Below are 11149 nucleotides of genomic sequence, written 5' to 3'. Positions count from 1 at the left end.
GTTCCGAGAGCTGCAAGATATAGTGTTGATTCGTTAAAATGCACACGCCCTATATGTTTCTTTCTTGCATAAAATATAAGCAAACAACTTGCAAATAAATGCATGTGCAGCAAACCACGATTTATCAGCATTTACAAGGAATGTTAACTTTAATAGACAATAATAAACAATCAAGCGTACAAATGACAATTAACTACATTTAAAGCAGACATGAAACTTAAAACGCAGGCCACTGAATTTTCCGGGAATCCCGGCCACGTCTCTGTAACTAGTGACCTCAGTCAGACTTGCCCAAGCATTGGTTCATTGGTACTCTGACACCATAGTCAGTATTGTGTGATTTTCTTTACCTACTTGATAATTCATGCCGGATGCCGAGTACCGTATCGTGTCTAATTAGTGCAGATTGATACTTTTTTACACACGAGGACACGAATACGAACACACATACAAATTCGGTTTCGTGATGCAAGGTCACATGAGGTGTCAAAGGTTTAGTGACTTCAAATACCCACTTGTATTTTATTATCTATCATACCTGTTATGCATTTCCTTCGTATTATTGACAGTTATGTCCTAATTTTGACATTGATATAGCAAAAGACATTATCTTTTCAAATTAGATGACTTTTGTGGAAAATCAATTCACCGCTGCCTGATGGGATCATAATATTTGACCCATTTCCGGCCGTCGTGACCTTGCTAGAGATCGTTTTTACTCTCTTAAACAGGTACAATTCGCTAAACTTACGACATTTGTATGTGATGACCTCAATATATATGGGCCAAGAAGAGTTGATTTGAATTATTCGATAGCCTACTGATACCTTATCTCACTTTGTTCGTTATATGTTTGCGTTGCTAATAGCAAAACCGTGAATTTATTGTCACTCTCTGCTCCTGATGACTATACAGTCTTATTCAAGAGTTATCAGTAAGGAAGTAAGTGTAGGTACATAAGAAACAAACTTTCGCAAAACAGGATAGAACATGTACTTACGTATGACGATGGTGGCAAAGCATGCTATTCCTGCAAGTATCTCAGTACCAGCCAGATTTGGTCTTCTACCAAACCATTCAATGGCAAAGAAAGCATAGATCACTGCAGGGACTTCAACTACACCAGATATGAAAAAAGATATGAACTCGTTGCCTCCGAGATCACCTGTATTTAGTGACAGCCCGTAGTAAACTATGCTATTCACAAACCTGAATACAATGATACACTTTGATAAATGGTTTCATAATCATGATAATGGAATACAATGTTCTGATCTGCATCACGTTAAGTCCACAAACACATGTTTCTGTTTTACCTGTGCGATATTGCAATGGGTTGTAATGCCATTACAAAGCAAACAGGGGGTGGATGCACAGTAACAATACTGTGTGAAACCTTTGGTTCCCAAATAGTCTGCATATTCTGGTATTGTTCTGGTAAATAATGGCTTTTTGATGGTACAACTCATGTTGCTAATGTCAAACTTGTCAAAGTAACTATGATTGCATCACACAAGTAAATGAAAAACACATGGTTATGGATTTACCATGGCCGTTTAGACAAGCTATTTGTTTATGTTATAAAAGGCTCGTTTTGTGAAGTAACGAAACTATTTATGGGAGCTCGAACGGCTATGTGGCTCTCATAGCTTATCCGCCATCAAAATTACTCTACTGTGATTTAGAAAAAACGACCGCTGAACCTAACCCCTTACCCTAACCCTAACCCTAACCGGACCCTAACCCATGACCCTAATGTGCATATGGTGATGTTTCTGTCTAAAATGCCACATCTACCTAGCATTTTCACAAAATGATCCTATAACCTCTATCTAACCTCTGAACTCTATGTAGAAGTCTTATGTAGTTTGAACCAGCGGCTCTTTAGTCCTGGTTTGGAGTCAAAGCAGGAGTAGCAGTTAGAAGATTTTCACAAAAAATACGTCGTCTTATACCCCTACACTACCCTTGACCATTACCAAGAGCATGAGTCAGTTCCTCTTGTGGGCAAGTATGGCGACGACGAAAAAGGAGAAGACGTCAACGACATGCAACCGTGGCATGTGATGTTCTGGCATACTCATGACAATGTGCGCAATTAAAACATTTTCAAATTTAATGTTCAAAACCTTACCAATTCCACATCAAATTTATTGTGTTCCTTCGTAAATTTGGTGTCTTGAACAAATCAATAACTGTGGGTTGTTCTTTTAATTTTTCCTAAAATAAGAAGCAAAACATAAAACATAAGCAAAATGTTCGGGATGATTCGATTGTAAGTATTGAACATGTTGAAGGTCTGAGTCTGATGTCACAATTTCATCAAGTTTACTATAGATTGAGTCCTAATAAACCATTGTTACTATTATAGTATATTATTGTGAATGTGATAGTTATACACAAATATCGAATGAGTTCAGTGGTAAGAATATTTCCATGAGGTAAAATATGGACTGTTCCATTCAACGAGACTTTGCCGAGTTGAATGGAACAGTCCATATTTCACCGAATGGAAATATTCTTTCCATTGAACGAAGACAAACATTCAATGTTTGTTTTATATAACTCATAAATAAGTTCCCTTTCGTCCAACTAATTTTGTAAATCACCACGAAAACAAAATAAATAAAAAATATCTAAATGTATATTTATTTCAGAAGCAGCACCCGCACCTATAATTGGCGAGTCGAGGTGGAAACCGCGCTATAGATGAGTTGACCTCAATTGTATCAACAAAGGCTAGGGACTGGTATATCGATATGCTTGAGTAAACTGCATACAACCAATACAATGTTCAATAGCCTCATTGTGGTGTGGCGGGAGTTTTAAAACCACGAGCCCTGAACAAAATATGATGCGCGTGCATACTGCCAGGCAAAAAAACAATGGAAATTGTGATGATGCGTGCGAATACTGCCAGCCAATGACGTCAGAAGTCAACTCATCTATACGATCGCGCGTCTGTCAGCATTGCTATGGTAGCTCCGTGTCAGTGCATTGGAAAAATGACTATTACACGGGCGCGGAGTGCAGTAGTCCTTTTGCAGATGGCCGCTAAAAAAGCAGAAATAATCAATAGTAATTGGTCAATCAAATGTCAAGAAACTTTGTATGAGTTATATTAATATTCAATATTGAATTTCAAGTACTGATCCAAACACTGTAACAACGTTTTTAAGTACACAAAATGAAATTACAGTCGTCAACTTACAGATCCATGTTTAATGTCCTCTTCATCAAAAAGAGGTTCGGGCACTTTTTTGCCATTAACTTTAGCTGCTTTCCTTATGATCTTCTCCGCTTTGTTGTATTTTCCCTGTGACATCAACCATCTGGGGGATTCTGGTACTATGCTGTAAATAGCAATGGGAAGTATCGAATTGTTGGTGAAGACGTTTGTTTTATTTAATCACTCAAAATTATCCCAAACAATCGTTCCTTCACCTTTTTATACTCATTCTTAGCAGTCAAGTTAACTCAATCGATAAGGCGTTCGACTGTGGTGTGACAGGTTGCGGGTTCGAACCTTGGCGGTAGTTTGTATTATCTCGTGTAAAATTGAGTTAGCTTGAAATTCCCCTGGACAAGGACCTTACTGCTAATTGTCTCGTTGTAACCCGTACGAAACTCGGGGAGCATGTCCTGGCATGGCTGCGAAGGTCAATTGTGGAATGTCTAGGCCCGGTGTCTAGGGTGTGTGCTTCTTAGCTGCAAGTCCCTGTATTGTTGTTTAATGGTTTATGGAATGATGTGGGGCCATAGTGGTCAGCGACAACCTGTAAAGTGTGCTGAGGCTTGTGGATCAACGTCTAGGCGTTGTGTCTGTGCGTAGCGCACTCTAAATCACTAAACCTTTGTTTGTTTTGTTCCTATAACATTTCTTGTTCTTCATTATCTATGCCCATGTAACGGGTATATATAATGTGTATATTATGTGTTGCCTTTTGTTATCCATGTCAGTGTATTACGGAACATAAATATCGTTGTTAATGCTGTTCTTGTCCGTCTTTGTAAACACAATTTATGTTCTTCTTTTTCTTATTCTGTCCAGTGGTGTGAAAATTGTTTGTCTCAATTGCTACTAATTGCCATAAATGACTACTAATTGTCCACACTTATGAACGCCTAATAAATGCACTATTGGCAGATTGATATTTTGTATCTCTCTTAATTATATAATTATAGTCAGCCTAGTACGCTAATTGCCCTAGTCATTTTTTGTACTAGTAATTTTGAGAACAAAATACAACATGTGGTTCAAATGTGCATCAATTACGTAAACACCTAAATTATATCATATTATCATGTTCCCTTTATTATTACCATTTGTTCTTATGCAAAGATTGGTGTTAATATGTTTAAAATAATGTATGCTTGAACAATATTTTGTACAGGGTGTCCCAAAAAAAGAGGCCCCTCATTGCGCCCTCTTTTTCATCTATTTTTGAAAAGTTGGCCAGATATATTTTGGTATGTAAAGAAACCTTTAATTGTTAGCTTTAATAAATTAAAACAAGTATTTCAATCGGCTCACAACTTTTAAAGATGTGCCCTTTTAAAGACAAGTACCCGTTTTTCACTCTGTCCACGGATAGCAAACAGAGTGGTTGGGGTGGGTCATGCTGTGGAGTGGCCTGTAAGATCACCAGACCCCACACAATTTGATTTCTTCATTTGTGACAAAATCCAAGATCTTTGCAAACATATTATTGCTATATACGCAAGTATCCGGCGCACAAGGTTGGTACGCAACGCAATTGATGCAATGAGGACTAGGGCTGAAACCTGTATTCGTCAAGGAGGCAACCAGGTAGAGGGCAGAGCAGCACAGTAAACTCACTTCAAAAGAACCAAAGACAAACTAAACAGCCCTTTTCAGGGCTACCTTTTATTCAAAAGAGAAATGACTTATGTTGTCAATAAAAAGATAGCAAGAAACAATAAAGTAAGAAAGTAAGAAACATAATAAAACAAAAAGGCATAAAATAACCGAGAAAAACATAAGTATAGCAAAAGAAGTCCCATCCCACATCAATTTCGCCCAAACTAAATGACACTTAACAAAATCCATAACCCATAAGCCCACCGGTAAAGCCCATTCCCAAAAATAAAGTTGTTGTTTTATAAATTTATCATCGAGGAATGTTTTATATTCATGCATTGTATATGCACATTTCAATCATTGAAGTAGCCAAACCTCCTCCGTGGATACAGTGAAAAACGGATACATTTCTTTAAAAGGGCATATCTTCAAAAGTTATGAGCCGATTGAAATAATTGTTTCGGTTTATTAAAGCTAACGGGTAAAGGCTTCTTTACATATACTTGATCAACTTTTCTGAAATAGGAGCAACAGAGGGCGCAATGAGGGGCCTCTTTTTTTGGGACACCCTGTACTTTGTTCTCAAAATTACAACAAAAAATACTTTAGAGCGCTGAAGACATTATTCCTCATAATATAGGCTACTCACGGCATTAAAAGAAAGAAGAAAACCACCGGTGCACACAAAACAAATTGAATTATTCTCCATTTCCTGATCAGGAACGCCACCAACGCCAGCATCATATAGCCAATCGCAAAACCCATCTGCATTCCCATTACACCAATCACTCTCTTAGATGGGCCAAGGAACTCAGCGCCTACATGAGCAAAAAAGATAATAAAGGCTGGATATAATTATTGATTATCTCAGGGACTGGACTGAGCATGCTGCCGTTGTGCCTTTTTGTGTTTTCTAGTGCACTTTCCCAACTCCCCGGCACACTTTGACACTTCAAGGTAGTTATGTCTGCTAGTGCTGTTTGTCACCGTTCGAACCATGATCAAAACCATCTCTATACAAAATTAATGGTTATATTATTAATGCTCTGAATTCCATATCTCTTATGAATTCTGTTCAACATAAATACAAATACCGTATATCAATTTGGGACTGTCGGATTCTATTACCTTTCGATTGTATGAGCAGTGCTGTAGCCAAGAAATTGATGATGGAAACCAAAACATTAACAATGTACCGACAGATTCAAAGTTGTTTCGAAAAAAATGAAGACATTCTTCATGTTCTTAGGAAAGAACCAACGCATGTCGCATATCATCCTGCTATTGTACAATATTGATTGATTTTATATCGACAGACCGAATCATATCGTGTCAGAACTTAAAAGGTTTTTTTCTTCTCGGAACCAATTAAATTATACCCAAAGATTACCGACTCAAAATTGCATCATACGTAATGCTATGACAAATCCACCATCTTGGTTTGTCGCTCATGGAGGCCTGACTTACGGCATTTGGTCGCCAAGAGCTCGAAATCGACTCGGAAGTTTTGAGCGTTTGGCACAACGCGTTAAACGCAGAACGCAGAACAACCATACACTTTGAATCGACGTTCAGCGAAACAATACGGAGGTATATTGAGTTGCCTCCCGTACGAATGACATTCAAACATGGCAGAGTCGGTACTCTTTGATTCTACCTCAAAGCCCGGTACATTTATCAAGCGAGATTTACCAATTTCATGACACGCCCCTCCCATACTTTGGTGCATTAATACAAGATTTACGACGCCCTCTTACCTATGACACTACCCAAAATGAACAAGCCCATGTTAGATGTACCCAAAAGAAAGCGTAGTATCGTGAAGGTGATCATATTTGGCGAGAATAACACAGCGACACCAACGACAAACTCCATGAATATGCCGATAAAGAAGGCAGGATACCTTCCAAATCTGTCGTATCGTAAAAAAATTGCAAAGTTATGATTAAGTTAGCGGTGCACGATAAAAGCATAAAATATAAAATATTTAAAGAGCACCTAGAGAATTAAGATCATGAATTAGATGTCATGGATTGGTAAAATGGTAATGGTGTGGTGTGTACTTCATACAATCATATAGGATTACGCACAATGTACGCACAATATCTAAATCAGACTACATAGTAGTCTAAAACTACCCATCTTCAGGACACCGACCAGATGGTCCATGATTCAACTCAGTCACTTTTGCTACTTAAAGACACGAAAGTGGCCCAAGCTGTTTTGGACTACTTTACACAGTTGGCCCTATCTTTGCTTGTCGAATACTGATTTTATTGGAACAAAGCTGATCATGCTTATGTAGCAGCTTAAGAAATTACCTTGGCGACCAAGTACAATTAAATACAATCAATAAGTGATATGCTTGCCTAATTCTTTTTAAAATTGTATACATTTGTGTGTTTTTTTAAAGTATTTCTGTTGACAAAGATGTTACTGATTCCATTGTATATAGTATAGTTGCCATGATCATTGTTCTCTGAAAAGCGAAATGACAATTGGATAATTTTTATTGTTACAGTCAGTAAAGTATATGGAATCAAATACACGGACCAGTGGCGTCGTATTTCATCGAATTGTCTTTGGGCGCATCACTAATAATTGGTGCAAATGCGCGTTTTCATCCAACGCGTAATATGCAACGTTTCTTACCATTACGAATATTGAAATACGTACTTGTCAGCTATTGCACCATATAACACAGATCCAACCAGTAATCCCGCAAAATAAATGGAAGAAGCCAGATCTGGAAGGTTCCTTTTCGCACAGACAAGGTCAAACTGAAAAACATTTTTTCATACGAAGTTGAAAATGATCTTGGCATATGAAAACATTTTAGCATTATGTGTATGTCCACCAATTATTTATCTGATGGGGTAAACTGATAACCGTCCATATATCCATTAATGTTCAAAATTAAGTAAATAAAACACGTTCACAAAAACCCATTTATTTATTGCTAGCATTAAGTCCATAATGTACGATGTTCGTTAAATTTTAGTTATGTTATTCTTTTATCCCAAAATGCTGAAATAGTATTAGTAATAACTGTCAGGAAGCTGGAAAATGTGTAACTGTACATATTGCAAAATATAACCAAAAAACCCTGTTTGATATAAGATCGTACATTATAGCTTTATTGCGGATACATATGACAAAGACAGTTCGAGAGGGGTTGGGGGAGAAAAAAGGTAGGGAAAGACAAAGAAATGAAAAATAATAATTTAAAGATGCCAGACAGACGGACAGACAGGGGTGCAGAATAAAAAGCAGAGATAAAAGACTAGCTCGCTTCTGAAATTCTGACAACTAGACAGAAAATGCAGTACTGCGCAGGTCAACAACCAATCACGGCGCGCCTTTGCCCTGACGTCAGACGCAATTTAGTGTTTTTATCTCTGTCTTTCATTATAGAAAACAACAAACAGTAAACGTACGTCTGTAACAATGGTTGCTTTATAAACAGAGTCATCATATATCCATCCTTCGTCACATTTGAGTGTTTCTGTGTCATCAGATATGTTGACCCCAGGGTAAAATGGTATGCCTGTTAAATTATACCTGGAAATATATATAAACTGCTCAAATAAAGAAAGTCCGCAGTCATGTAACCCGTCCTACACCAAAACCTGCTCTTGTTATGACAATTTGATTGATACGGTCGTGTGCAGAATCTTGGCAGCTCCAATTTGATACCACATTTGCTACCAAACAGTCAAAAGTGACAAAGATTGATACCAGTTTATGGCATTTGATGCATTTTCAAAAGTTGCAAATCAAACGAAGCACGCGGTCGAAATTGCTTAGCGTGGCAATGTGGTCAAACTTGTTTGCCCACGATGGGCCCCTACACAGTGTCAACACCCTATATTATAAATATTTTTCCATACAGCTCCATACTCCGTTGGTGAGCGACGGGCGATTGGTATTTCACCGAACGCAAGAAAAGGAGTCCAATCTGATTGGCTAGAAATCGATCGCCATATCGCTCAGTGGTAAAGTACAAACTCAAAATGTATTAAAGTCTATTGAAATCAATATTCTATTATTGACACAGATAAAGAAAGTTTACATATGCATTGTGTTATAGACTTGTGATTGCATATTCTATACAAGCACCTGGATCTTAGATGAATATGTCAAATATGTTCCTTTATATAATTGTAATTCTCAAAATTAAATAAATCACAATTTTGATTTACGATTTAAAAATCGTTACGCATAAAATGCAGTAAAATATATCCATAGCAAACAGCAATGGCCGCTAATTAGTGTATTGCATTTCAAGTTAGTGTATTAAAAACAAAACCTGGGTTTTACCTGAAAACAAATCGAATTTTCTTGTAATAGCAACATCATATGGGGTACTAGAGCATGCGCAAATCGTAATAATGTGTAGAATAAAAACTTGGTGGTATCTCATATGATAGTCGTATGGTGTAAATGGTATGCTTAGCCTGAGTCGATCGGCCTATCTCGAACAAAATCGCGTGGTCCGTTTTTATAATTTGCAACTTTTGAAAATACACCAAATCTCATATACTGATATCAATCTCTGTGAATTTAGAGTTTTGGATAGCAAAATTGGTATTAAATTGCAGCTAACAAGATTCTGCACAAGACCTTTTCAATCAAATTGTCACAATAAGATCAGGTTTTGGTGTAGGACGGGTTACATGACTGCGGACTTTCTTTATTTGAGCAGTGATATTGATAAACCGCGAACATCCAGGAGATAAACATTGGGTATTATGCAACTCATATATACAAAGAATCTAAGCACTATTGATTCTTAAACACCTCAGAAAGTTTGTGCAATCTTATTGATTCTTGGCCGTGTGATATGACACGATATAACGAGGTTCAGCGCGTGTCTGTCGACGCGATACTCGTTTAAACCAATCGGGGTGCATAGCAACAACGGGACTCCAAGCCCTTGGTACTTCCTTGTAAAACGTAGAATTTAATTTGATTAAAATCTAGTAAACTTATGATTAATATGTTTCATTTGATTAGAAACATAGAATGAAAATAGAGGTATTGGTTTTTAGCCGCTGTCTTGCATCTGTTGTCTCATATAACACGGACGATATCATTATACAGTAGTGGCGTATATCAACTCTCAAATTATTTTGACTATTTTCAGCAAAGAGGCAATAGGGCTCCTTGCGAATGCAACAGTCTATTGTCCATTGCACTCACGACGCTGACAAACAGGAGTGCATAGCGACTCGCCAATTATAGGTGTGGTGTACTGGTATTGTTTCTAAAATTCAGTTTGCAACATTATGCATACATTAAGTGGAAGAAAAGTAATTTATCGTTACATAACAAATATTGAATGGTGCTATTCGTACAATGGAAAGAATATTTTCATTCGATGATATATGAACTGTTCTATTCAACTAGGCAAAGCCTTTGAATGGAACAGTCCAGATTTTCACCTCATGAAAACATTCTAGAGATTGTACTCATAAACATTATTTGTTTTATTATATACCATGTTTGAGTATATAATTATGATAAGATAATTATGATAAGATATTTTTTGTGATAGTTTGAGAAATCGTCGTATACATTCACTTATGCTGGTTTCATACATTCTGCCGCATGCCGCTATATAGCGGCGTGACGCTTCCTCATGCCGCTTGCACTTGTCTACAAGCGGAGCGGCACACCGCTGAGCGAGAGTGGCATGACTTTCGCCGTCCGGTTGCCATTGTTTAGAACAATATCAACCGGATTGAACCGGCGGTCAACCGCCGGTCGAGTTTTGATTTCATCCCTTAATCAACTTATTATTTACAAATAGAAAAAGGAGAGTCATATCATATTACCTGTCACACTGTGAGAATTCCTTTCCTTCCTTTGGAATTGAAGCTTCTTTCTTCTCCAGCTCACATTCTTTCGGATTTAAATTAAACCCACTGCAATTGACTGACTCTAACTCGGGGGATTTACACCAATGGTCTGGTGTGGAAGCCAACCAAACCTATCAATGGAACAAACCGAATTTTATAAATAACTTTTGTTCTCAACTTACGCAATATCCGGACATTCGGGGTTTCAATGATTTTCTGGGAACCTATACTAGATCCGGAGTTCCTGACCGTTCCTGTGACTAGTTTCAAGTAAAAATACACCCATAGATTTGTATAAACATCAACAAGAATTACTATTAACTGCTAAATTTGGATATCCAACAATCTTGCCCCGCAGGGCAATAAAGAACCGCTTACCGCGAAATATGGATATCCAACATAAATATTAGCCACCCGAGGCAGGGCTTGAAGGATGAGGGGAATTAAAGGTTTCTGTTTTTGTTTG

At 37.5% G+C, this 11149-nt stretch overlaps 1 protein-coding gene across 1 annotated transcript; it reads right to left on the bottom strand.

Moving 5' to 3' along the window:
* Nucleotides 1-917: 917 nt before the first annotated feature.
* LOC140140670 (organic cation transporter protein-like) lies at nt 918-6700 on the bottom strand. Its single transcript, XM_072162428.1, has 5 exons — nt 6580-6700; nt 5472-5640; nt 3212-3353; nt 2135-2220; nt 918-1209 (listed from the first exon to the last, which is right to left on the bottom strand). Exons 1-5 carry the CDS (start codon nt 6695-6697, stop codon nt 918-920), a joined length of 807 nt encoding a protein of 268 aa, XP_072018529.1. The 5' UTR covers nt 6698-6700.
* Between the last annotated feature and the right edge of the window lie 4449 nt (nt 6701-11149).

Source organism: Amphiura filiformis, chromosome 19 (genome assembly GCF_039555335.1).
Source record: "Amphiura filiformis chromosome 19, Afil_fr2py, whole genome shotgun sequence".
Classification (NCBI taxonomy): domain Eukaryota; kingdom Metazoa; phylum Echinodermata; class Ophiuroidea; order Amphilepidida; family Amphiuridae; genus Amphiura; species Amphiura filiformis.
The sequence above is the reverse complement of the archived record's forward strand: the minus strand, read 5'-3'. Positions and strand labels throughout refer to the sequence as shown.

Excerpts from the sequence above, each read along its gene's own strand:
- LOC140140670 (XM_072162428.1), bottom strand. The coding sequence starts at position 6,697 with ATGGAGTTTGTCGTTGGTGTCGCTGTGTTATTCTCGCCAAATATGATC. Across the intron at positions 5,641-6,579 it reads CATTTTGGGTAGTGTCATAG|GCGCTGAGTTCCTTGGCCCA; the intron begins GTAAGAGGGCGT and ends TTGCTCATGTAG. Across the intron at positions 3,354-5,471 it reads TTCTTCTTTCTTTTAATGCC|CATAGTACCAGAATCCCCCA; the intron begins GTGAGTAGCCTA and ends TGCTATTTACAG.